The following is a 26,493-nucleotide window of genomic DNA, read 5'->3' as shown; positions in this document are numbered from 1 at the left end:
AGCAATTGTCCGAATGCACCAATCAGCGCGCGCATAACGTTGTTTTCACTTCGCTACAATGACGTCGATAAAAGACAATTTTGCGGCGATCGAACGCAATTAGTGCAGAAAACAACTTTGGAAAACAGATTGCATTTAACACTAACTAAACAGAAAACTTGTACCTGGAAACGAAAAGTAAATTAATGGTGTCTTTAACAAGTCTTGGGCTCAAGTTGAAAGCGAGAGATTCACCGCCAGCAAAAGCCGAAAGCGATGTAGTTTGTGAAGCGTTGATGATGGAGCTGGAATGTCAAATAAAAGAGGTGGAGAGAATAAACCGCGAGGTTGAACAAGAGAAGAAGAGGATGGAGAACATAGCTGATTATACATGGCTTATATCTGCTCCTCAAAAATCGTTTGAAATTCCTCAAATGGAGCGACTTGCCCTAGAGGAGTTAGCATCGAAAGTTCGACCTGAGGATAGCGGAGACGTGATATCTGAATTCAGAAACATCGTCGAAGGTATACCACGGGATGTTAAAGAGTTATCCCAAGTGATGCGGTGTATAATTGAGAAACATTTGCTAGAAAGATCGACTAAAAGCGGAGATTCGACGTTTAGATGGTTAACGAGGAGTATGTCACAGCTAAGAACGATAACAAACCATGCTTCAGGCAGAGTGTACCCAGTGACAGACCTTGAGCTTCAAGATCTACCTGAACCAAGGCGAGTGAGAAGTATGTCTGATTTTCCCCGTACAAAAGAAATATCTTTATGAAGATGGTAGATTTGATGTTAAATTTTACTTAGAGGTGATGTAGAACTCATACTGCACATGGTAATCTCTGGATCATGCTCGTTTTTCTTGTTGGCAAGTTTCCTGTGAGGAAGTTTATTAGTGCACGTAGTCCGCAGCAACTTAATTTATTATTGGAAGTGTGCATCAGCTACAAGAATTCGTTCTGTAAATATTGATCGTCAAATACTTGAGACGCTGTAGATACATGAATAATAACTCTTTAAACACAGGGAAACTACTTCCCAAGGAAGTATGAGCTCTAGAAATGTAGATACAAGTCATGTAAGTTGTTGATACAAGTAATGTAAGTTGTACTCATTTATGCTAAATATGGCTCTTTTGGTGAACAATTATAATCCAGGTGTTGTATTAATATATAATAGAAAATATTTCAAGGCTGCACTTCTTTCCTCAAAGGGTATTTGATCTAAGTATGTAAAATCATTTAATAGGGTGTACACAATGGGTAAATTATTACATAAGGTTCCTTCTGTTTAAGATAGACTATTTTAAAATTTATTATTTTTTTAACTTAATAAGAAATATATTGTTAGTGATCTCCTAAACAACCAGCTCTCCTTGGAGACCTCCACTGGTACAGCTGTATATCACAGAACCTACAGTAGCTTGGTTATAATATATTTATTATTCTGTACCTCAGTGAATAAGAAATTCAAGGTGCTTTCCATTATGCCAAACCGACTGGTCAGAGACCAGTGGGAATACCCGAGGAAAATGGAATGACATTTTCCGATCAAATGAGCCAACCAAAAGGAATGGCTCTTACCATTTTTATTCCTTTTCCGAATTCCCTACATAAGTGAAGAGAAGTAGGACAATGAACTGGTTTGTCAAAAATGGAACAGCAAATTTCGGTCGGAATATTCTGACCAAAATAAGTGGAACACCTCCAGAGGTGATCCTGAATATTCAGGTTGTAAGAAACGAAATGGACCTTTCCATTTGACTTCCGACTGGAATTTTGTGGAATCTTTGGCATAATGGAAAGCACCCTCATTGTTTTAAAATGATATATTTGAAGCTCTTCCTGCGACTACTTTCCTAAACAACCAGCTCAGGGATCACTAAACGCTGTCGACAATGTATGTTCTTAGTAAAACTTTGTAATGAAATGATGTTGTTGGGCCATCCCTGTAGTGACTGTGATTACCTTTGGATCAAAATATTTACAAACTGGACTTCTAAATTGTTTTAAGTAGGTCTGGGGCAGATCTAGGGGGTCTAAATTAAAAAAGAGAGACATTAATTATAACACACTGGTCAACTTGGTCCCAGAATGCCAGAAATCCCATTTCCAAGGACTTTAATTTTAAAAAATTCCAATGGGAGGATGCCTCTGGAACCCCCTCCAGGGGACCACCCTCAGCAGTCCGTACATCAAATCCCCTTCTCTAAATTCCTGTATTTGCTCCAGGAGGTGACCTTCTGCAAACTCTAATTCCAGTCATTCAGCAATGCATTAAAGATATGCACTGCTCTCATTTTCATTGGAATAGTATAACTATTTGCTCTTGTATTCTATGAGCAATAGTCGACTCAGCTTTGCTTGTTGAATATTTGCTCACAGAAAATAAGGGCAAGATATGGAAAATTAGAACTGTATACTGTATTAGAGACATCCAAACACTGTTATTTTGTTATCTCTTTGGAATGTTGGAAACTCTTGTAGGCAACCAACCTGTATCTTTTCAGAGACTGGTCAGTAAGACAAGGTTTTATTCTCTTAAGCGACCAGCTCCAGCTAACAAGCACAACTGTTTCCAAATCCCTGAGGTGGTCACTCGAGAGCTTTGGCCATTGCTATAAGTGATGCATGATTACGGACCAGAGCAGAAATGCACTCATTATTACAGTTTGTTAACAGACACGATGCTAATTTATGTTTAATTTCAGTGGAAACTTGTTTTGCCTTTAGTCCAAATGGGTATGGTCCGTCCTCATGTAGGAGAACCAAACAAAAATATATATTATATCTAAAAACCAAGACTACTGATGAGCCCATTTCTGAGGAAATTAACAGTACAATTTTTGCTCTAGATTCCGTGACTTATTTCAGGTTCTAATATTAAATTGGCCTGAATAGACTGGAACAAAACTCCAGTTCATACCTGGTCCAAATGATATAGTCTGGGTCAATATTTGTGGGCTCAAGCACTCTTGTATACTGGGGCTTTAGATGCAAAAATAATTGTAGCATGCTGGTTGTTGATCATGCAATAGGTTCTTTCAAAAGGGTTTCTAGTTCTAACTAGGAAATCTATATGTTCTTAATATATGTATATCTACCTAATGATTCTTAGACAATAAATGCTGCAGTGGATTTTTTCCAGAATGGCTTGCCCATTATCCACTGAGGTGTAATTATTTAAATTATGATAATAAAAAGAGAGTTTATAAAAGTATTTTGATTAATGTTATTGATTCATTTAAACTAATGAACTCTTTTGGAAATGTTACTTGATTGGGTTATGACGGGACAAGACGAGCATGGTGAGTTCAATTAACTTTCCATGTTTTTCTTAGCCTTTCATAGCTACATTGACTGTCAACATGTATAAAATATAATAGAACCAACCTAACAACCAGCCCACCAATAGGACTACTTAAGTCGATTGAGTTTCTTACTGTATTGAACTCCTTTATTACACAAAGCCCTTAAAGTTGACAATTTTCTGACACAGGCAAGTTCCACTGCATATCCAGTAGTGATGTGAAGTTTATATGAAATAATTCATATATGAACTGCGGTTGTAGATGAAAGTGAAGAATGATCATCGCAGTTAATTTCCAGTCCAGTAGTGATGCCAATGTCTGAAAAAGAATATTAACATAACCATGAAAATAGGAGAAACACATGCTTATTATCATTACATGTGAGCGAGGGGTCATTTTTGCATTTTTTGACTTGCTGCCGTGATTATTTTGGAATTTGTGTTTCTTGTTTGACCTGGTACAGGTACAATTTTTTTTGTAACCCTCTCATGTATAAGGAATATGTATTGTATATGTATTTTTTCTCTGTGTAACATGCTTTTTTCGGCTCACTGAATGTGTGTGAATTTTTGTTTGGCAGTGGTCATGAATTTTCTTGGAGTATAAGCATGCTTCCAGGATATTTTCATTTCAAAATCACCACCCCCCCCCCCCTAAAAAAAAGGTCAAATGGTCCACCCCCTAACTGAGCTCAATACAGGTGCGAATCTACGGGAATGGTGCAGGTGGTGTGCACCCCCCTCAGAGGAAGCCTTCTTGGTTTTCGCTTTTAAAATTTGCTTGCCTCACCAGTCAGTTACGCCATTCCTTAGTGGTGCACCTCCTCCTAAGAAAAATCCTGGATCTGCCCTTGCAATACCTCCCATGTTTTAATGCTTGTATTGCTACTGTTTTCATAGGAAGCCCTAACAAAGCTGTGGTTATGGCAATATAATCTATTTGTGCTAAGCAATGTTGGTAAATCTCTTGGCCTTAGCTAGACTCGGGGCATTCAATGCTACCCCCCCCCCAAAAAAAAAAAATTATAAATAATTAAATAAATAAATAAATAAATAAATAAATAAATAAATAAATAAATAAAAGATGCTTATGATCATGTACCTACCCATCCTCGGAGATCCTGGGGCTGCTAGTTGGGACGATGCGATATTTTTGGGTGAAAGTTTTTACAACAAGAGCGGGAAACCTTCGCCCGAAAATATCACACCGTCCCGGCTAGTAGCCCTAGGCTCTCAGAAGATGATACCCACCAAACACTAGCCGCTGTTTAGGAAAATGAGCCCGCGCTCTACTCCCCGAACTCTTGTCGGATCGGCGTAGTTCGGGTATCGGACCCGAGCGAGCGGCAGAAATCGAGCCTTCCAAACAGGTTGCCTTCTTTAGTCTACCTGATCAGAAGCAGGACGTTTTTGGATATGATCAGTGTTTGAACCTAATGCGTACTGCTGTGAAATAGGTTACTCGTGTAAGTTTTATTTCAATTTGAACTCTTATTTTTTTTTGTAACATTTCAGCAATATGCAAGACAAAGACGGGATGGAATTGACGACAGTTGTTATTGCGTAGATTTAATTTTGATTTTTTTTCTCGAGATTTCAGTATTTTTGCCTGATAACAGTTTAATATGTTGATTGCTGAATAAAAAAATGGCTTCAAAGTGGATTGTACCTCGGCTATCTTGAAAGCAAAAATCACAGTCCATTCATTGCAATCGGGTAATCAATATTTTCCTTGGAGAAAATGAGCTTTTATATAACGAAAAAGACCAAAAAGAAAAGCTCAGGTTTCTCGTGATCAATGGAAATGAAGCTTTTTCCTTTAGGGTCTTAGGGCGAAAAAAGGCGAGCGGAGCAAGCCAAGAGTGGTTTTCACGCTCGACTTGCTACCCTCGCTCTTTGTTTTTTTCACCCTGCAATCCCAGCCTGCTTCGCAAACGGAAATTTACTCGTAAATCGTTAACCCGCCGTAGGTTGCGTCTGGGACACAGGCTATCAGTAACCCGGTAACCCAATTGGAAGGTAGCTTTTTATCTGATCGAGTTTTAACCGTGCAAAGGCACAAATCACCTCTTCTAGAATCCGCAGTTGTCGTATGCATATTTTTCCTTATATCACTGTGACGCGATGCTCAGTTTTGGAAATAAATAGGATATTACATGGGTGCGCGTAGATATGGAATTTCTCTTCGAGTGTTCAACTTGACATCGCAGGAGTGAGCGCAGCGAACGAGTGAGATATAAAGTTGAACACGAGGAGAGAAATTCCATATCTACAGGCAGCTATGTATTGTTTTGTTTATTATATAAACGTACGAATGACGACTTGTTTGATTATTTTCCGAAAATTTCCGAAGATTCTCCAAAAGTTGTCCAAAGGCCAGACAAAACGTTTTCGAACATTTTCGAAAATATCCGAAGATTTCCGAAGATAGCCGAAACTTTCCGAGGAAGAACCGATGATGTTTCGATCATACAGCAACACATCTAAGTACTTTGGGATTATGTAACCATAGCAATGGTGATAATATCACTTGTGAAAATAACATGGTGTGAAGATATCATGTACGCGCGAAAGTTCATCTGGCATTTCACTGGTGTTTATTGTGGTGTTTTTGTGTGCGGGCCGTAATGCCTGCGAAACGACCCGTCATTTTTCCACACGCGTACGTGAGCACATGTTCCGTGACAGGACCTCTCATATTTTCCAGCACTTACAAAATTCTCAGCAATGCCGCACTTCAATGCTCCAATGACTGTATTAGTATCCTAGATCACGCTTCCACCACCTCCCAGCTTAAGATAAAAGAAGCCATTCATATTCAATGGGAAAAACCTACACTAAATCATCAACTTTATCATGTTAATTTAAAACTTTCTTTGTAATATTTTGCATTGTCATGTTTCCTTTTGTTCTTACAGTCAATTGACATTTTCTGTACTTTGTAATTTAAGCAGAAGATGACAGAAGATTCTGTTGAAACATGTTTTTAAAAAACGTTGTGTTGTTTCTCAAAATTTCAACATGTCTGCTACTATCCAGACCTACTGGTGCTTATATAATACAACTGATTAATAATAATTAAAGCATTTAAACATGCATTAGGAAGTGACTTTCACACTTGACCCATCACTTTTCACTTCGGATTATAGACTAGTGATATTGGGCTTGTGCTTTGGAAGAAACAAGGACACTAGGGTAAGGAATGTTGTTTTTGAGCAGTCGTGGTCAGAGTAAATGAGCGTTGTGGTTTTAATCATGATGATGCAGGTCCCTTATGTTCAAAAAAAAATGTTCAGAAATGAAACGAGTCAAAGAAAACTTTAAATCTAACTTTTAAATAAGAGAACTATATGCATACATGCAATTACTTCAATTTACATAATAAATAAACTTTTAAATAATTATATAAGATACGTGAATCACGTTTAGGCTTCGACAAACAAAATTTCGCGGAAATGGTGGCACTTTTCGTCAGTCTTCTCTGTCATAAAATATTGCGGGAGCAAAAGTGTAATAGAAAATGCAAAAATTTGCAGTGCCTACTCATTTTCCTTACAAATCATGACGTTGGCAATTTTCAAATGAAATGTCACGGAAAAATGAGATAAACATGACGTCATGCATGACGCAGACCTTTCACTTCCGGTCAGCTGACGCTGTTACAGGTAACGCGGGCTCTTCAGAGTCAACATACAAAAACGCACCCCTTTCGCTTGTGTTCCCTCACAGTTCAGTTCTCTGAATTCTACTTCCCATAAAATTCAAGATGTCTAAAGCTTTCGTCGAGCTTCAAGTAAAAGAGAACAAGGTCGTAGTTTTCTCCAAGACCTACTGTCCTTACTGCAAAAAGGCGAAAGAGGCGTTGTCAAGTACTGGTCTGAAGGACTACGCTCTGGTCGAGTTGGACGAACGAGAGGATGGCGACGAGATTCAAGATATTCTCAAGGGAATCACCGGAGGCAGATCGGTGGGTATTATTTCAGAGGTTTACTTTAGCTTTCGTGCCGAAGAAACAGGTTATAAACTTCATACTGAAACTGGCGATCTCTGGAGGAAAAAACAGGTTTTCGCGAATGAAATTGATAAGAATATTCATTTCAGCGACGCGCGAGTAGCGTTAAACTTTCACCTCATAGGTGCGAGTGCACTCTTTACAAGAAGATTGTTTCCTTTTTTTACTGACTCGTGTAAACTCTAAAAGCTTACCTTCACTCTCAATAAGGCCATTTTAGTGCGTTATTACTGTAAAATGAGATACATCTTCTCAAATAAAGTTGCTAACTCATGGTGATAAATTAATTTTAATGTAAATTAGGTTAAGTAGTATTTAAAAATGTATGATTCAGGAGAGTATGGCAGACCTGATTTTCACTAATGGGATGTTAAAAAATACCTTTTGGGACGCTTTGTTGAATCGTTTGCTTCCGATTTTCAATGTTTGATTTGTCTGGCTCTTGAGAAATTTGGGCGATTTACACCTTCCTACCGAAAAAACACACTTGAAGCTGTTATTTAGGTCGTCACGCAATGGTGCTCCTCACTAGAGCTTGGTCACACCCAGACTGCGTTGCTTTCCTTTTGTTTAACGACAACCACTCTGACGGCAAAAAGTGACACTTGACATCTAAATGCTGCTAGATCACTTAAATTCTTGAACTAGGATGTCTTCGAGCTAATATAATATTTTTTCTGATCAGACATGTCTAATTGAGGTAGAACTTTGTTTTTGATGCCAAGAATGTGTCAAACTCGAAGGTCAGCTTTATTCTTAAGATATGTTTGATATTCCTGATGCTTGGGGTCACTATATTAAGACATGTTCATTTGTGTAGTTTGTGCATAATTTTTGGTGGGACCTACTCAAGAATGTTTGACTGAGTGAAGCTCTCGTTGACGAAATTGTGTAAAGGAATTTAAGTTCAGGTTAAGCAGTACTTAGTATGAAGAAGTGTTGCCTGATGAGCCAAGTGATGACTGCAACGGAGACTGTTGAAACACTCACACAGAACTATGTTGAAGTCCCTGCATGTACTCACCTGAAGGTTTAAATAAAAATGCTTCTCAAACTCATTAATAATTCATCAAGGTTAAAGAAAGGAAATCATGACCGTGACGGTGTTTGGATATCTGATCTCAATTAGCATAGATTTTTATGATTTTATTTCTATGTTTTCTCCTTAGCTTTAGTTTCGGTTGAGAAGATATATCAAAAACTCAAGACAGTGTTCGACCACATTTCCAAACTCCTTGAAGTTGGTCAAAAATACTCCGCTGCGTGTCGTTTTTTCAACTCTCTTCTCAGTGTTTGGAAATGTGGTCAAACACGCTCTTTTTTTTGGTATACTACTTAAAGCTATAACATAATACCATCGCGAAGAAGGCAATGGCACATCAGCATTTTGCCAAAAAAATTGTCTTAAATTAGCGATCTAGTCCAATCATGGAAGGTTGACAATGCAAGGGAAACATAAATTAAAGTAAAAAATGTATATGAAATTACCTTTACCTTCCATCAAATAATGTTTTTACCGTATCAAATACACAGAGAGCTGTTGAATACTTCTTTCATTTAAGTCTCTAATTAATTTAGTGAAAACAATAAATAATTATAATTTCAATTTGCAGGTTCCAAGAGTGTTCATTGGGGGCAAGTTTGTTGGAGGGGGAGATGATGTGAAGAAGCTTGCAGACACTGGCAAACTGAAGCCAATGTTGCAGGAAGCTGGAGCCTTGTAAATGAACGATTTCATTTAAAAACAGTGCACAATGCATGGAATGAAAATGCAAAGGATTCAGTAGTTTACTTTGTGTATAAATAATGCATATATAACCAACTTTCATGGAGTAGTTCTTCAAAATTAGTTGTAACAGAGCACACTTAGCAGTTATTTTAAAGACGTACTTGATTAAAAGGTTCATATGATTTCCACAATATGTAGAAATTCTAAACGCAATTTTGAATAAAGAGTGATTTAAAAAATTCTCTCCCTGTCGTGCCGGTTGACTTCCGGCCTTTGTTCAGTCGCTGTTCAAGCAGAACGCGGGCTCTTCCAATCTTGTTTGGACTTCGAAAGATCTTCCGAAAGCAAAAGCGCTGAAAATGTCCGCCTCAAAAATAGACTTTGTAAACGATATAACCAGGTCCAACAAGGTTGCAGTATTCTCAAAAGTCTACTGTCCGTATTGTACGATGGCTAAATCGGCTTTGAAAGAAGCGGGCTTGAAGGAATATTTCTTGATGGAGCTGGACGAAGTGGACGATGGTGCGGCCATCCAAGATGCACTTCAGAAAGTTACCGGCGCGCGGACGGTGGGTTTTATTTAGGTCTTGCAGCTTGTAAAACATTATTTCTCTTTCACTTATAGACTCTTGTTCTGCTTAGACGGGTAAATAACCTAGATATTGCAAAATTCCGGACATGACTTGTGGATTATTTATCGAGGAACTGGAAATTCTTTGTGTTAAAAATGTTAAGCTTGCCGGCAAGTCATAAGAGGTGAGGGCCATTCCATTTAATATCCACACCCTCACCCCCCTCCCCTCTTAATGACGTGTTTTTTCCAGACCCCTCTAGAAGTTACCCTTTTCCCCGCAGAAATGAGCATCTTTAACGATAGGGCTTTAGAAATTTAGCGTTTTGAGGTACGCCTCATCAGAAAAAGTATATCCCACTAACCCTGTTGATGATGCAACTTTCCCCTTTCCCCTCATAAATTTACTCTTAGTGCTTTACCCCAGGGTGCATTCTGCAAGACTTACACGATACGCCAAGGCCTTTTAATTCCACTCCACAAGACCAGCAGCCAGTGTATCTCCCAGTCTCTTTCTTCTCACTTTAAGTCTGCATTTAAAATATATATTATATATTTATATGCATTTATAAATATATTTTGTTCACTGTGAAAATTTGGGCTCAAATGGATTGTATGAGATGCCCATTATCAGCTAGGACTCAGTACTCAATGTTGGAAATAAAGAGAAGTTTAGAAGCCTTAGTTATCATGTTTATACTCCAGCACCAGCAAATATCAGTAAATTTGAACACCACTAGACGCCAAAAACTCCTATCACACCCCAGTAAGGGACCGTTCATTTTTTATGAGGGAGGGGGGGCTGGTGGGATTTGGGAAGCACCATTTAAAAATCACATGACCCCCCCTCAGCTTACCAATTTTTTCACATGACCCCCCCTTATAGCGGTCATTTTTTGGGATGACCCCCCCCCAAAAAAAAATTGAACAAACAATATTTAGATTTCAACTTTTTTAATATTTCTCTATTATCCCCCTACTTCACGTTATTGTGCTCACTATGAAGACAATATTTACAATCTCTATACGACAGAGAGCTGTTGTTTAAAAAACAAATCAAAAGAAAGAGAAGTCAATTTTGGATCTCTTAGTTATGGCTCGCCCTGAGTGTGTGGCATTTGGCCTCTCATTGGCATCTTCCTCATCTGAATTGATGAATGCAAGAATGACGTCACTTGAGTCATCTTCTCCCCCAGAGTCAATGGCATCACTGTCATACTCATCATTGTCACTTTCATCTGTTTCACTGCTGTCAGCACTTGCCCTGTTTTGTGTCAATGTCCTGGCATTTCTCAGTGTTGGTTGGCCAGCTCTGAGAGGACTCTTCTGCTGCAAGCATGAATGTCTTACAATTGCCTTTACTTTCTCACTTTTGCTGCTTTTCAAATGCTGCTTCAGCCCGTGGTGGTTTGAGTACTTGTTTAGTTCTGGAACACGTAGCTTTTTAAGCTTGGTTAGATTTTCGCACAACTCAGTCCAAGGATAATCCTCCTCCCTACTTAACTTTGCCTTTTCTTCTGCTCTCTTTTTCCTTTTAAATTCCAGCACTTCAAGATGCTGAAGATAATCCACCACAAACTTTGATTTGACAATAAACTTATCTGCAAATAGAGCAACGCTCTCTGGGTCAGATAAAACCAGCCTGCCACTTCCATGCTCTTTCTTCTTTATATTGTTAATCCAATCGGGGAAAGAGCGCATTACTACATGAGCATCATGAAAGAGGCTCATTCCAAAATGTGCAATAATGGCGAAAGCGACGAGTCGTTTAAGAAAAGGTTTACAGCTGAACGATCCAGGCAGTTTGACATCTTACATGCAAAAGAAGCAATTTTTCTAGGTGCGGATGGCTGTTCAGAAAGGGGGAGTGAGTTTTCCATGCAAGGGTACCAGTTGAAGCCCAGTGATGGAAGAAAACTGAACTTCTCCATCAAAGAGCACAGAGCAATGGTGGAAAAGTTGAATGTCATATTGAAAGATGTAAAGGAACACGATTCCACACTCTTTCAGTCCAATGGGCTTGCTTTAAAGCAGGGCAAAGAATTTGCCCACAGTTTTAATGTAAAACAGATCAAATGTACAGAAGCTAAGTTGACGAAGGTCACGCAGGACATGGAAGCACTAGAAAATAAGAAGAGCAATTATAACAGCATATTCAAAGGCATACTCAAACAGCACATCAACAAAAGGAGAAGGAAAAAAGAAAACCGCAGAAAGTCAAATGAAAGAAAGAGGAAGCGGACTGAAAACAACGTCCAGCGAGTTTATGGAATCTGTGTTGGAAACCCGTTAGGAAATGATCTTCCACAATGCCTTGTGTACCCTCCTAGAACGGCCGTCCCGGAAGAGTGTCTTAAAGTTGAGGATGTTGCCACTTCGATATTTAGAAGAGATGGGCCATACATCGCACAGCTCTTGGAAGGAAATTATTTCGCCAATGCTGCAAGAAGCAGAATCACCACCAACCTTGAGCGGGAAGTCAGAGATTATGTTTACACCTTCATGTACCCTGAAGAGTACACTCTGACGGAAAGCATTGCTGCTTCTTGCAGCATTGGTGAAAGAGACTCCCATAGCAGCACAAGCGGCGACGAAGAACTCGACGACAGCGGAGATGAAGATGAGTGCCAGTGAAAGTTGCATTCAAAAATAACAGTGTTAAATACTTCTTTTCAGTAGCTACAAATGTTTTATGTCGCCAAATGTTTTTTTAAAGCAGAAGGAAAGTTTGTAATAAATTTGTATCCTGCCTTCTATGTTTATTCTATAGCAATTTTTTTGATATTCAAACATTATGCCATTTTAAAGTTTTACTAAAATATTTCACGTGACCCCCCCTTTTTCCCTTATTTTTTTGGGATGGTCCCCCCTCGAAAGCCATTTTTTTTCGCATGGGCCCCCCCCCCCAAATCCCACCAGCCCCCCCTACCTTATAAAAAATGAACGGTCCCTAAGTGGCAACATTTTAAAGGCCATGCTGAAGATCTATGCACCCTGGACTGTAACCCTTCAGAAACTAGACACTCTCCAAGAGCATATACTTGGGCTCCTTGCAGCAATACCAAATCATATTTTACAAGTAAGCTTATTGAACACAATCAAAACAAATAAAAGAACATGGCTTGACTTTCAAGAAAAAACCTTGGGGCCAGCTGGCCCCTAAGTTTTCAGATTTAGTCGCTAGTTAAAGTATTTCAGTGAAAAGTGTGAAAAGTTAGTCGCCAGTGAAAAAAATTTGGTCGCATTGGCAAGCCCAGCAGCAGTTGTAATGTTGAGCTCTGAAGAATTGGGGTATTTTAACACAAGGGTTATGCTTAGTTATTTACTATTAAATTTGCTTTAATAAAAAAAATAACTGAGCATCTTCCAGCCAAGCTACATTCTTCAAACTTGGTGAATACAATCTTCTACCTAGTATTTTAATATTGTGATTAATTAACAAATTGGGTAAAATTCAATTTTGGAAAAAGTTATTTGCCATTGGATTCCCATACAAACTGTAATTTCTGACCGCTTTGCCTACCCATCAGGATGGTGTTGAAAACTGTGATAAGGTCTATTGTTTTTTTTTTTATCCTTGTTCTTTAAGCCAGTGAGCAGGGTGGGAATGCAGTTCTGTGGGTGTATTCGTTCTAGTAAAAATAATACAATTAACAGTCTGCAGTTTTCAGTGAGTTCAGCATTAATCAGTAGCTGTAGTAGTGAGAGCACTTGCCTCCTACCAGTATGGCTTGGGTTTTTACTGTACATTGGCCTGGTATCATATGTGGTTTGTTGGTTATTGCCTTGTTCTGAGGATACAAGTCCTCTGGTTTTCCACCCTCCTGAAAAACCAACATTTCTAACCCATGCATAAAACAGATTTTCCTTAATTTAAATTATTCATTTCTCTCCATCTCATGTACACAAGTCTCATTTGCAGCCACTTGGGCTGAAATCATGCGGCACTCCCCATCTCATGGGGCTGCTTCAAACTGACAGATATTTCTTTACCATTGTTTACTATGTCAATTTGAACCAATAAGCTCCTAGTTATTGTATACACTGCACCAATCACATTGTACATTGCCATCTTAATGTTTTCTTTCCCAGAAAAACCCTGATTGGTGGACATTTTTCTTGCAAACCTCTGCAAGGAAATGAAAGTAGGACTGATTGGTTTGTTTCTAAAAAGGCATGGTATATTGGTTTGAACCACCTTTATGGGGACGGAGAGTTTTGTGTGACTTTGGCTGAAGCTGTTGTGAAGGAGACTGCATGCACACAGGACTGAAGTTATTTGTCAGAATGACTTGCCTTTTCTCACTGACGAGATCTCCTAATTTTATTTGATTACTTGAGGTCTTTATGAACCCTCTGCTCAGGAGTCCCGCACACAAACATTAGGTCACCCATGACATCTCCCATAGTGACACAATTTTTTTATAACTGACTGATAATTTTTATAATTTCCAGGTTCCCAGGGTGTTTATTGGTGGCAAGTTTGTTGGTGGAGGAAGTGAAGTAAGGGATCTTCAATCTGCTGGAAAACTCACAAAAATGTTACAAGAGGCAGGAGCCCTGTAATTTATGGATCTCTGTCCTATGGCGGTGACAAGCAACAATCATCATAAATTGGATTTAATTACATGTATTTAACGGCACAACATTGACTTGCTCTGGTTCTAAGATCAAAATAGGGGCCTTATGGTACAAAGGGATCAAACATCAGCTCTGTTATCAACCCTGAGGACATAAACCTTTTCTTTCAAAGAATTAATACGGACACACAGTACTCAGCCCCGGAGCTATTACCTATTCCGGAAGGAACTCGTGTCCCCACTCTCAAATAAAGACTTCTTCTTCTTCTTTCTTCTTCTTAAGATTGGACTAGGATTATGAGATTGAGTACAAGTATGATTCTGTAATTTCAAAGCAGTGACATTTCTAGAGACCTCGCTTTTCATATTGGTTTTAGGAAGAGAGGGTAGCCCAAGGGAGCAGATGGGTGTGTGACATGATTCCGTGAAGCTTATGAACTAGAATCAAAAAAGTCATTCTTGTACCCAATCTCATACTCAAATCTAAAGTCCCCTAACTTGCTTTTATGACCCATCATCTATGGATCTCCAAGATAGGTGCAGCTGTACACTTCAACTATTTTTTTAAAGACTTTTGTTGCTAAGATCACACATTTTAAAAACTATGCATTGTACAACAATCTGATAACAGAGGTTACACAACAGATGTTACACAGGAAATGTTGCACAATCAACTGAACCTTTGTAAGCTTTGTGAGCAAAATACATGACTATACACTGTGACAATACTGTTAATTAAAATGACGTGTCTGTAAAAGTGATAAACGATGCTGTTTTCTAAAATGGAGTTGACATATTCTTTCCTGTTGACTCTTTGCATCTTTTCCCTTAAAGGCGACAAACATTTTATCCTGCCCCCCTTGTGAATGCAAATGAAAAATGGCGGTATGGATTGTTAATTATGGTAGTATTATAATATTATTGTGAGATTTATTCTAGCAAAGCTTGAACAAGACCTCATTCTGTATGTAAAAAAATGTAAACTTAGGTCCCATCCACACTATGCCGGAAGAATTAGTAAATTGAGGTTTTACTCTGAAAATGCATCAAATGTTTTCTGTCTACATTATGCTAGAAGAATTTAAAGGAGAAGGTCGCTCGAAAAAGCTTTCTTCTCTTTGTCTTCGTCTATAGCAAGTAAACATTCAGCTTTTCCACTCGCCAAAGTTTAAGCCTCTGAAGTGCCCGCTATCCTAAAGAGACTCGTCTTGAAAGAAGTGACTTTGGAGGCTGCCATTTTGGAACTGTCTTGGCAGCCCGTGTTTATGCATCCGACCCTAAATTGGCAGGAAGGAGAAAAACCTACAACTGACTTGGCTTCCTTCGCAAGGCCAGCAAAATGTATTTTTTCCAAATGATTATCCACTTCACTATCTTCAATGCTTTCATTTCCGAGTTTGGAGCATGTTTGGGTCAAAATAATATGGCTCATGAGCAGCCATACCCTAGAGTGGTAGTTAAAAGGTTTGTCAGAAGCCATTTGGACAAAATCTCTTTGAGGAATGACGTCATGAAAATGTCGCCTGGCTGCCAAGTACTGTTCAAAATGGCAGCAACAATGTTCGAATTTTGGGCTTCTTTGGAGATGAATACCACAAGGAAAATCTGCAATTAAGAGGCTGAAACATCAGTGAGTGGCTAAACTAAGTGCACGGTTTTCAGTAGCATTGTCAAAAAATATACAATTTTTAGAGTGACCTCCTTTAAAAACCCAACAATCAATGGTCATTTGGGATTTGTGTTTGAGGAAAACTGGGCCATGAAAATCACAAATATTGTGACTACATCATTTGTGAAATCTCCATTTTCAAAATGTTTTCCATCCACATGTAAACGAAAAGCCCCATTTTTGTGACGGTTTACTGTGGATGGTAGGAATAACCGTAGAAATAAAGCTGCATTTTCAAATTCCTCTGGCACAGTGTGGACACTGTCTTATCCAAACAATATGTAAATTTGAAGAATACTATAAGCACCTCAGCAGGTACATCTTGATTTTTCTGGGTAGGTACAGTACCGTTACAGTCTTTAATTCCCAGGAGTGGTCAAAATGTAATTTCTCTTTACAATACCAAATGAGTACATTTTGAAGCAGGCTGGTGATAGGAATACAGTCAAACCCCTATTAAGCGGCCACTTATTAAACGGCCACCCCTAGTAGACGGCCAGTAATCAAAGTCCCGACGAAGTTTTTACTATTGTCTTCACCTCTCTTAAGCAGCCAGCCCCTTTTAAGCAGCCACTATCCATTTCCCTGAGGGTGGCCGCTAAATTGGAGTGATATTATTTTGATGCAGCATTAAGCTTTTGACAACCGTGCCTACACATAGGAAAGAAATAGTTAATTATTGCCACCTCTCTACAACTTCGTCCTCATCAACCTCAACGTCACCCCAGTCAACACTTTGATCAATTTTTAGGAAATCTGGTGTAGGAGGTATGTCTAATGACACTGCCATCTCCTTTGATTCTGAATCTGTTTTGCAATCATTTTCCTCAGCGTCAAAAGTAACCTTTCTGTCAACTTTAGTGACAAGTTTGGGCAAATTTGCCTTGTGTGCTCGAGATGAATTACTAATATTGTCTTCACCTTCATTTGTTTGCACATTCTCTATGGAGTGACCAAGGTTTGTTGTGTCTTGTATGTCGTCCGCTGGTACACTGGTATCTTTATCATCTCCTGTGATGGGATTATTTACGCCATCAGCATCGCCACTTGGTAAGTGCTCACTTATTGCTTCACTTTCTTTATGGATGTGTTCATGGACCTTGTCTGTGACGTCTAATTCTTTGTCACCTGTTGGAGGTTCAAGCACATCATTTTCATCTGATGTTGACATTTTTTCTGCAGCCAATCCTTTCTCTTTGTGTGACTCTTTGCTGTCGTTAAGGTTTTCACTTGCTACAGCATCATTTAGTTTCCTTTGTGTTGGTTTCCCTTGAGGTTTAGGAGCATCACTGTGTGGACGATCACTTGTTACTTCAGTGGAAGATTCTTGACTCTTCTGAGAATCTCCGCTGTTGTTTTGCTGGCTATTTGATACAGAATCATTTTCTACTTGTGCATGTTTGGGCTCTCTTTGGGATGTAAGAGCATCTCTTTGTGCATGATCACTCATTGCTTCTTTTGCAATGCAAGAGTTCTCTCTTTCTTGTACAGCGGGTATCTCCTCTTCCCAATCAGTAGTACCAAGACCACCAACTGCACTACTAGGTTGGTTTCTTAATGTATTGTCTGTTTTTGTTTTTGATCCAGATAACTTGTTTTGAATGACTGTCTTTTCACCAGTGTCACCCCAATCTTCAGTTGCCTCAATTTTGTGATCACGATGTTGTGAAAAGCCTTGTCTTGATCCTTGCTCATCTCTTCCACGACCTCTATTATCCATTCTACTACTCCTGTTCTCACTGCCCCAATCTTCAGAGCTATTGCTTTCTTGCCACCTTCTTCTGCCTTCATTGTGATTATCAGCATCACCTTCATACACCCACATCTTCTTTGTTGAATCCCAGATTTTCCTCTGGTCCCACGCACGACTCCAGTTCCCAGCCTTCTTCTGTCGTGCTTTTCTTTCCTCGTCAATTTTCGTTCTTTCCTCTCTCCATTGATAATACTGATGCCTTTCTTTCCCAGACATGGTCATTTCAATGTTACCTTTGCTCCTACCTGATCTAAAACCTTCCTTTCCTCTTTGCATCCGGTTGACAGCCTTATTAAAATTGGCCCCACCCCAAGAGTGTTCATTCCTTCCTGACATTCTTGACATATCGACTCGGCTATCATCTGCCAGGAAACTGCTTGGTGAACTAGAAGTCTTGCCAGTGCTCCTTTGACTTCTGTCTTGTTCTTCTTTTAGAACATTCTCTCTTCTTTTTGCCTCCCATTGTTTAGCTTTGAGAGTTTCTTTGCGCATTTCCTCCAGCATAAGACCTCTTCCTCTTCCTCTTCCTCTCCCTGTGGCAGGACTCTCCTTTACGACTCCAGATACATGTTTCTTTATAACTACCATTTCACTATACCTATTGGCATTTCTGCGATCTTCTTCAATCTCCTGTTGTCTTTTCATCAATTCTTCATTTTTCTTTCTCATCATTCTAATTCTCGCCTCTACTAGTTCTTCTCTCTTTGCCTTATCGTCTGCATTATCTTGAGGCTTGGAGCCAGCTTGCTTGTGATCAATTTCTGATGCCATTTTTCTCAGCGATGAACGTGTATAGCTAGCACAATCTGAAATATTTAAGATGAATATAACTCTTCTTTCAAATCACTTGTAACAGACAGTTTGAAATATTTCCATGGTGAGGTGTATGTAACATCATTAGGCCACCAAAGACCGAAACGAGAAGTGTTCTGCTTTGTCAATACGTTTTCAAGTGCACAACCAAAAGCACAAGCAAAAATCAATGAAATGCACTAGACTAAAAACCGCGCATGGTACGATTGCATCTCAAATTTTATAACCTATATGAGCTCTGTTCTTCTGAATATCTTCGAGCTTTCTAGACGTAAAAAAGCCACTGTACTGTAATAATGAAATTAAGCGACCAAAAGACCTTTTCGATCGCCGTGGACTCTGAAAGCTAACAAAACAATCTATGGCTTGCACGTAAAAAGATTTTACGTGAAATCCCATTGATCATTCCGCGTTTTAACCCTGTCTTGAGAATTAAAATGCTGACAAATAGTTCAAATTCAATTAAAATTTCAAAAGTTACCTTTTATAGGCAAAAGAAATCGAATTGATACGTCTCCGATACTCAATAACAACGGCAACAGACCCGATAAAAGAGGAAAACAGACGCCATCTTTGATTATGAGTCTGCATTGTATCAGCGGATGTAGCGCATGCTTATTCTGCAAATAAAACGCGCGAATTCTCAATTGCAAAACCTGCTTCATTTCTCAAGGGGCGCACAGAAAGTTTTCGTCTATGTTTTTTGATCAGTTTCTTACAAATACTGTTCGAGTTTAGATGCTTCTGCTGTATGAAAGTTTGCTTGTCTTATTTTACTGATGGCGCGATCGAAGCGCAAGTCTTCAAAATTGTCCACTGCGGCGGAGCCATCAGGTGAGGTGATGTAAACTTGACATTTTTTTGCCAGCTCTGTAAGACAAGTTTGAGCTTATATTTTTAAGCTAAGCTAAGCTTTTTGTTTGAATAAACGGAATATTTAAAAAAGAATAAAGATTGAGAGAAGCGGTACAAATTAATGAAAACACAAATACAGTTATAGTCAACTGTTCAGCGAGTGATTCTGCCAAGTGTTTGCATCAGATGTTCTCTCAGTCTCACTCCTTTAGGTCACGATCACCATAAATCGAGGCTTCTAGGCGAATTCGGAAGGAGAGCCAACAATACAAAGAAACTTAGTTTCTAGTCTCGAGGGAAACAGTTTTGTTTTCCTGAAAATCGAGATCGAGATTTGAGGCAAGTTCGATTCCAAAGGGACCATTTACGGGGTGGTGGGGGCGGGGTTGTTCTTAACTACATATTTAGTAGGAAAGTTTGCTTTGAAAAAAAAAAATCGATTTTGCATGTGTAACTAGTGCCAGTCCTGAACTGCGTGTTAAAATTTTAAATCCCTAAAACTTGGAAGAAAAGAGGAAGAATTCCGATTTTTCTTATGAATCAGACATATCTTAGCCTTCTATATAATCACATGTATGGAATTACTGTTTACATCTAAAAAAGGAAAGCTACTGTGGAAAGTATGTTAATACGGGTGTTTACTACCTTATAACTTTTATGATAATGCCAGTTTCATAAAATCCTTGTGTAGCATTAAGCACATAGACATTCTTAATGTATTGAGTTGATGCTAATTTGAACTTTCGGAATTACATTCCTTTTAAGCTTTTTCTATTGTGGTCATGTGATTGGTCAAATATGGCCATCATTTTAAACTTTTGCAAGAGTCTTCAGTAGAACAAACCTGTTCAAAAACCGTATCCTTAGGAGGTCTTGCTTTCAAAATATGACCGTTAGAAACCTCCCTTAGTAACAAATTTATGACCAACTGGTAGTTACGAAGGACCCCCTTTAAGATAATGTTCACACTTGGTGCCTGAGCATGGTGCCCGAGTACTATTGTTGCTTGGCACTAATGTGAACACCTTTCTTCCAAGTTCTCACACCAAAATTTGGGCATAGTGCCCATGCTCCTTGGGTAAAAAGTCTTGACCTTGTACCTGTGCACTAATCGCACTGAAGTACTTGGAGTACCAAGTATCTGAATGCAACACTATTGTGTACTGATGCTTAGGCACTAAGTGTAAATACAGCCAAAGTGTTTGTCGTATAGCTGGAGTTTGGCGTCAAGTAAAAAGGCAAGAAGAACTACCCCTGGAGGATACAAGCAAGATCGAAGACACCTAAAAATTTCTGGAACCTACTTTCAAAATGAGATTATCAGATCGATAACTATATTTAGTTAACTGGGAGATTTGTTGATGGCCAGCTGGTAATTGACTTGTGCACTTGCATTTGAGTCATTGCTGGGTATATTTGCCCTTGTGGTTTTGCTTTGAGTAGCTTTGCTGTGTTTAGACCTTGGTCCCTGGCCTGTGTTCAGGTTATTCCCTGCTGTGGAGAGATCAGCATGACAGGTGCCAGGGGGAGGTGACCTGTGGGAGGTTGACATGGTTACTCCCTTTATTTGAATTTTGCCCACATTCACTTACTTGCTGCCTGCATTGCTTTTGTCTTATGACTAGTGCCTATCCTCTGTTCAAATATTGTTTATCAAAAAGTTAGTGACAAAGTCAGAGAAGCAAACTAACCTTAAGGAGGTTCTCAATTCTTGGTTGCTGACCAAAAGTTGAGTTGAGTTGAGTTGAGTTGAGTTAATAACTTTATTTATACACAGTAAAAATTCCTTGAGCATAATTTAAAAGTGTAATATCTAAGTCTGCCTAACTAAACTAACTAATTATTAATATAGTAGTATAAGAATAAAAACGTATCATATTACTAAAGCTGCTTTTCAAGGATGCCATGTCTCATTCAAAGCTGTATGATGCAGTTTACCTTTAAATTCATTTAAAGAAACTGTAGACCAGAGTTAATGAGAAAGGCTGTTCCACAACATAGCACCCTTGTAGGAAAAACTTATCTTTAAATAATTGGTGCCGGGTTGTGGAAGGGCCATTTAGGATATTATTTATGGTATATGTTGAAACTTCTATTGGTAAGGTGGAGGGGTTCAAATACCTGTAATCAATGTAATGGGGTATGAATCAGGGCTGTTATTAAGTTTTGAGTCACATGTGGCCTCGTTCTCCATGTAGAAAACTTACAAGTTTGCTACAAGACCCCTTACAAGTTCATCAAACTGCAGTTGAAGGTCACCTGTTATTATATTATGTGCTATATGTATTCACCATTATTTTTGTTGTTCAGCCAAACGCTCAAGACATGGTGCTAACAACCACAGGACAATTGGTGGCACCGGGGTGGAGCCCACATTGTTTCATGCCATGGTGCAGCAGGCAGGACTTCACGTAAACTCAGGCCAGATGCAAGATGAATTAGGTAAATTTCCAAATGTGTGTGTCACCTTCACTCTTGCCATAAAGTGCCAGAAATTAGTCCTCCATAGTCTGTGCATCATGTTAAAAATATGATAATTGTATGATACTATTGGCATAAGTCTGAATGCACCTAATGATAAAATTGTGGATACTGAAATGAAGCCCACTAAGACCAACTTTTTTTGTTCTTCTTTGAGCGAGAGTTGCAGGCCCTAATCTTACACCATACCCTAATCTCTTGTGATTTGTATAAATTTATATGACAAACTGTATACCTGTGCCACTGCAGTAGGTATAAGTGTGATATTTCTTGTTTTTCAGAGGTTGATCGCTCTATTTTCCAGAAGAAAATTAGGAATTCCCTGAAAACTCATCAAAATTATCCAGAGGTAATGACTTAAAATTAACAGTATAAGGTTGCGCTGCTTCAGTTAGCGAAATTAAAAGCCTCAATGACCAAAATTACACCTCAAGAAATAGAAGAGATAGTCAAGACAAATTTGTTTGATACCATATTTATTTGATTAAGTGCCTTCATGGGTGCTTATAAAATTTTGGTCCTTGAAAGTGGATGCTTATTAAATTTGCCCAATTTTTAGCAATTAGTAAGGTTATAAGTAAGGTTATTTTGCAACAAAACAACAAATAATTTATATATAACAAAACATGAAGATCGATGTACCAAAGCAGAATTTTAACTTTTCATTAAGCTAAGAGCTTCTTTAAAGTACTAAGAAAACTTAAAATACTAACTTATTCGAGGTGGGACACTTATTACTTTTTCCTATCTACTTGGTGGGTGGTTATTCAAGATGGGTGCTTATTTAAGGGAATAAAAGCAGTATGTACAAATGATCTATAGATCAAAGGTGCAAATACCGTTAATTTGTCTGTAGACTCTAGTCTAGGGTACCGATATAATACAATGTAAATTTGGAATTTAGCATGGGAGTAGCTAAGAAAAACCTAAGCTGGTTCGCCATGCAGCCAGTTTGCCAGCCTTGGTGCCCTATAAATGTTACCCCAAGCCTTGCTGTCAGGCTGTGATATGATTCACTCTCAGTACCTGAAATTACAGCGTTCTTGTAGGTGGCAGCTAGCTGCTACAAAGTATGACTCCATGCTAATTGCTACATAATTTTATTCACTCTTGTTTTATCTGATACATTTTAGAGTTGGTACATGTAATTTACTTGTAGTTACATAATTTATTGTCTTTGGTATAAACTGGGCCGATGACTTTCTGAAGCATGCTACAGAATTAAGACTGTAGAGCATGAATTGAAAAAAAACACAAACTTAATCTTGGACCTCAACATTTTAGATAGAAACATATTGTATTATTATCGCCAATTGCTACTAACAATGAATTACCTCATTTTCCTGTGGCCTGGTAGTTTGAATTTTGTAAACCATTTTAATCTAGACTTGTGATTCTATTTGTTTTTAATGTTTTATGCTGATTATTTCCTCTACAGGTCATAGACGACTTTCTTGAGGGTTTACAAGAACAACTGGATGATGCTGGCAGGTATTGAAATTGGTATTAATAATTGAGTTTTTTTTTATCCTTTTCACTGGTAGCCATAAGATTGATAACTTTGGGGGTTTTTCCTTGTGTGGTTCTGGAAACTATCCATACACACTCCTAGAAAAGCTATGTATTTGGAAATTCAGAGAGGGAGGGGGGTTTCAAAAGCCAGAGTTTTAGAAGGAAAGTGTATTTTAAAAAAAATAAATAAATAAAGAGATAAAAGCTAAACTGGAATTTTCACAGCCTGGCTGGGAATTATAGGGAGGAGGGTGGCACAAAACCTTCTAGAAACGTAAACTGAAGACGTATCTTTTTAAAAATTATTATTTTTGCTAGAAAGAATTTTTAATTTATTTTATTTTTCATCATTGTTCTCTGTATTTTTATCTCTAATAGAACTTTCTGTCTAGCTTTTTTTACTTTTGTAAAGTGCTTAGAATAGATCTGGATAGGTGCTATATATATCTATTATTATTATTGTTATTGTTATTGTTATTGTTATTGTTATTATTATTATTAGAAAACACATTGATTTCTTGAAATACAAATAAATAGAAAACAAATAGTTTAAAAAATCATCGTGAAAGGCTTAAGTTTAAATACAAAACACATTTGGGCATGATCTCTGTTAATTGGTAATTTGGTACTTTCTTTCTTTCAACAACAGGTTCCGTCTTAGTCTACTACCAGTTTCTATGTCAGAAGATACTGAGGGGTCAGTCTATAAATTATGATATTGTGAGACTCAAAATTTTACAAGCATTATTGATACTGTAGTGGGAAACAAGGTGACTTGCCATTGTTTACATCTAAGCAAGAATGACACGTGCTCTAATTGGATATCAAACTACTGTACAAGACTTGTCGTCACTCATTTGAAGTTAATTGGCAGATTGTACTGCAAACTGTCATGTCTTAAGTACAACACAACTACAGACTGGATACTTCAAACATGGCTTTCCTTTGTGTAGGGAACTCCTGGTTTCAAGTTTCATCTAAAAAAAACTATGATACATTCCAACCACTCTTCACTCCTGAAGTTATTAAATTAATTGTCTTTTTTCTACATGGTGAAATGTACTTTAATCCTGAGAACTGACCGTTTAATATAATACTTCTTTTTCAGCCTCTAAAATGGATTGCATCTCATAAAAATTAATTCACCCGTCATCCTAACATGAACCAATTTTTCTCTCTAAGGGCTCAGTACCTTATTTACCAGTAGTGTTTCGTTTTTTAGATATGGAGGGAGTCAGGAAAGTTTGATCAGAATGCTTTTGGGTGTAGATATCCTTCAGGTAAGACACAAAACAGCATTATCTAACAATTTCCTTTCAGGTACAATCAAAGTCTTGTCTTTCTTACTAGTGGCAGACCTTGTTGCTAATAAGGGGGAGGGAAGGGTATAGTTTTCTTAGTATACATAGAAAAGGAGGGAGACTCAGAGAGTGGAGTGAATGTAACTGTCTGTGAACAAATGGTCCGAGAGATGCTTGGCTTCTCTCCCCCCCCCCCCTCCCCCCCTGCACTCCCTCATGGGTATCACCCTTGATAGATCTGCTACTGGGAACACAGGCTGGAAGATGGAGTGGAAGTTATCCTACAAATATTTTCTGATAGTGTAAGACTTACAAAAGTTTCTGTGTACAGACTGAAAGGTGCCTGTTTGTATTATGTATTGTCTCCTCTTGTTTGTTTAAAGTTGGATTGAAAGATTGCTTGAATGTACTGTCTGTCTGTCTGTCTGTCTAACTTTGTTTGTTATTTACTCAGGTACATGATTTTTATGCACAGTAAATCCCAGACATACATGTAAATGTATACTGGTACCCAGTGAAACAAGCATCTATTCAATGATATTTTAATATTTGTTTTATTTTTAAGCCAAAGATTGCCAACATGCTTCTGGAAAAGCTCCCAGAATTCACAGAGGATGATGGCAAGTATGTAAAGCCAATCTTCAGTTATATATTTTTTAATGAATAAATATTATTGTTTAAATTATATAAAACAAAAATATGTGATGTAGAATTTTCCAAGCCTCCAGTTTTGCACTGCATGGAAGATATTCAAAAGTGAAAAAAGTGAAATTTTATCTGGTGTTTCAGCAATGGTGTAGATGATTTCAATATCCCTCGCCTGGTCCTAAACCAGTTTAGATGGCTTGACTTCATTGCGCAGAGTAAGGTAGGATGTTACTACATCACAACAGTTCTTGGTAATATAATTATTAGTAGTTTTAATAATCATATGTAGCTTTTGTCCTTTGCTTCTCAACTGCTGAACATGCATATAAGCACTTAGAAATATTGATGTACCTCATGACTAAAACATTAAAACAATTTCATAAAATATTCATATCCCTCCCATGGAAGGTATTTTGGTTTGAAGTTCCCATCCCTCTTGAAAGATCCATCTCCTTCTTTTTGGAATTTCTAATAACCCTCCATGGCATGCGTGAGGGTATTTTCTGGAACCAGACATTACCAAAGGAGATTTTTTAACAAGAAATGAGAGGGTAATTTACCAGTACCAGATTGGGGACTGCCAACATCACTCTAGTTTGCAAGTCTGAGTAATATATTATTTTGTTGGAAATTTAGGAATTGACTGAAAAAATGCTAGAGATGGTTAGCATAACATCTCTAGACATCCAGCGTGAAATCATCACATGTATTCCTGAGGTGCTGGATGATTCAGAACACACTGAGGTTGCTAGGAAACTGAGGTACAGTTGGTTGATGGTCAGTTTAAGTGTCACTGTATATTTGTCAACTTTGCTTAAAGTACCCATCTCCAGGGGTTTCATTAACATTTTCAGTAGAAGGGCAACTGGTTTTCACAGGTGAACAAAATTATTAGGAACTGAACTTCTTTGTTAGGAAAACTTTCTGCTATATGGTCAAACCAGCTTGGCAAAATTGTCTGCATAGCTGGTCAATTTGTACAGTGCCCAGCCCTTAATGAAAACCCTACATCATCCTAAATGTAGCTTTATTCCTAGTGTATCATTGTTAACCAGACCTGGGGCAGGTACATGATTTTAGAGAAGGGGGTTCGAGATATGGACTGCCAAAGGCTGTCCCCTGTCGGGGGTCTGGGGCATCTTATGCCAGAAAATATTTAAAATTGAGGTCCTCGGAAATGGAATCTCAGACATTCTGAGGAAAAATCAGCTTGTTATATAGTCTCTCATTTTTTTTAATTTAGGGGGTTTGACCGAATCTTCGAACTCCCCTTG

General features: G+C 38.3%; 6 protein-coding genes across 7 annotated transcripts in view; 5 read left to right on the top strand and 1 right to left on the bottom strand.

Moving 5' to 3' along the window:
• Positions 1 to 12,522, top strand: part of LOC145502419 (uncharacterized) — a 113,876-nt gene extending 101,354 nt beyond the window's left edge. The window contains exon 2 of the mRNA XM_081481748.1: positions 10,375 to 12,522. Within this exon, the coding sequence (XP_081337874.1) occupies positions 11,261 to 12,241 (981 nt within the window). The 5' untranslated portion in view covers positions 10,375 to 11,260 and the 3' untranslated portion in view covers positions 12,242 to 12,522. The remainder of the gene's footprint in view (positions 1 to 10,374) is intronic.
• Positions 90 to 3,501, top strand: LOC145460121 (protein RD3-like). The gene has a single exon (XM_081444853.1). It carries the CDS (start codon positions 186 to 188, stop codon positions 759 to 761), a length of 576 nt encoding a protein of 191 aa, XP_081300979.1. The 5' UTR covers positions 90 to 185; the 3' UTR covers positions 762 to 3,501.
• On the top strand, positions 6,994 to 9,278 carry LOC145502462 (uncharacterized). The gene is made up of 2 exons (XM_081481791.1): positions 6,994 to 7,262; positions 8,921 to 9,278. The coding sequence occupies exons 1-2, from the start codon at positions 7,062 to 7,064 to the stop codon at positions 9,029 to 9,031; spliced, it is 312 nt and encodes a 103-aa protein (XP_081337917.1). The 5' UTR covers positions 6,994 to 7,061; the 3' UTR covers positions 9,032 to 9,278.
• LOC145502461 (uncharacterized) lies at positions 9,359 to 14,173 on the top strand. Its single transcript, XM_081481790.1, has 2 exons — positions 9,359 to 9,605; positions 14,063 to 14,173. Exons 1-2 carry the CDS (start codon positions 9,396 to 9,398, stop codon positions 14,171 to 14,173), a joined length of 321 nt encoding a protein of 106 aa, XP_081337916.1. The 5' UTR covers positions 9,359 to 9,395.
• Positions 14,174 to 14,819: 646 nt separating this feature from the next.
• LOC145502368 (uncharacterized) lies at positions 14,820 to 19,096 on the bottom strand. The gene is made up of 2 exons (XM_081481680.1): positions 18,904 to 19,096; positions 14,820 to 18,415 (listed from the first exon to the last, which is right to left on the bottom strand). The coding sequence occupies exons 1-2, from the start codon at positions 19,085 to 19,087 to the stop codon at positions 16,533 to 16,535; spliced, it is 2,067 nt and encodes a 688-aa protein (XP_081337806.1). The 5' UTR covers positions 19,088 to 19,096; the 3' UTR covers positions 14,820 to 16,532.
• A 68-nt stretch (positions 19,097 to 19,164) lies between these two features.
• Positions 19,165 to 26,493, top strand: part of LOC145502346 (Fanconi anemia group D2 protein-like) — a 29,001-nt gene continuing 21,672 nt past the window's right edge. For both annotated transcript variants that reach the window (XM_081481631.1, XM_081481630.1), the window contains exons 1-9: positions 19,165 to 19,256; positions 21,588 to 21,719; positions 22,040 to 22,107; positions 23,197 to 23,249; positions 23,920 to 23,967; positions 24,493 to 24,550; positions 25,137 to 25,195; positions 25,361 to 25,439; positions 25,856 to 25,980. In XM_081481631.1, the coding sequence (XP_081337757.1) occupies positions 19,202 to 19,256; positions 21,588 to 21,719; positions 22,040 to 22,107; positions 23,197 to 23,249; positions 23,920 to 23,967; positions 24,493 to 24,550; positions 25,137 to 25,195; positions 25,361 to 25,439; positions 25,856 to 25,980 (677 nt within the window). In that variant the 5' untranslated portion in view covers positions 19,165 to 19,201. The remainder of the gene's footprint in view (positions 19,257 to 21,587; positions 21,720 to 22,039; positions 22,108 to 23,196; positions 23,250 to 23,919; positions 23,968 to 24,492; positions 24,551 to 25,136; positions 25,196 to 25,360; positions 25,440 to 25,855; positions 25,981 to 26,493) is intronic.

This window comes from Orbicella franksi, chromosome 11, assembly GCF_964199315.1.
Source record: "Orbicella franksi chromosome 11, jaOrbFran1.1, whole genome shotgun sequence".
NCBI classification, from domain to species: domain Eukaryota; kingdom Metazoa; phylum Cnidaria; class Anthozoa; order Scleractinia; family Merulinidae; genus Orbicella; species Orbicella franksi.
Note: the sequence above shows the minus strand (reverse complement) of the source record. Positions and strands in the feature narration are given on the sequence as shown.

What these genes read in the sequence shown, in the direction of transcription:
- LOC145460121 (XM_081444853.1), top strand. Translation starts at nt 186, where the DNA reads ATGGTGTCTTTAACAAGTCTTGGGCTCAAGTTGAAAGCGAGAGATTCA.
- LOC145502462 (XM_081481791.1), top strand. Translation starts at nt 7,062, where the DNA reads ATGTCTAAAGCTTTCGTCGAGCTTCAAGTAAAAGAGAACAAGGTCGTA. An exon ending in GAATCACCGGAGGCAGATCG is followed by an intron (nt 7,263 to 8,920) that starts GTGGGTATTATT and finishes TTCAATTTGCAG; the next exon opens with GTTCCAAGAGTGTTCATTGG.
- LOC145502461 (XM_081481790.1), top strand. Translation starts at nt 9,396, where the DNA reads ATGTCCGCCTCAAAAATAGACTTTGTAAACGATATAACCAGGTCCAAC. An exon ending in AAGTTACCGGCGCGCGGACG is followed by an intron (nt 9,606 to 14,062) that starts GTGGGTTTTATT and finishes TATAATTTCCAG; the next exon opens with GTTCCCAGGGTGTTTATTGG.
- LOC145502368 (XM_081481680.1), bottom strand. Translation starts at nt 19,087, where the DNA reads ATGAAGCAGGTTTTGCAATTGAGAATTCGCGCGTTTTATTTGCAGAAT. An exon ending in ATTTCTTTTGCCTATAAAAG is followed by an intron (nt 18,416 to 18,903) that starts GTAACTTTTGAA and finishes TAAATATTTCAG; the next exon opens with ATTGTGCTAGCTATACACGT.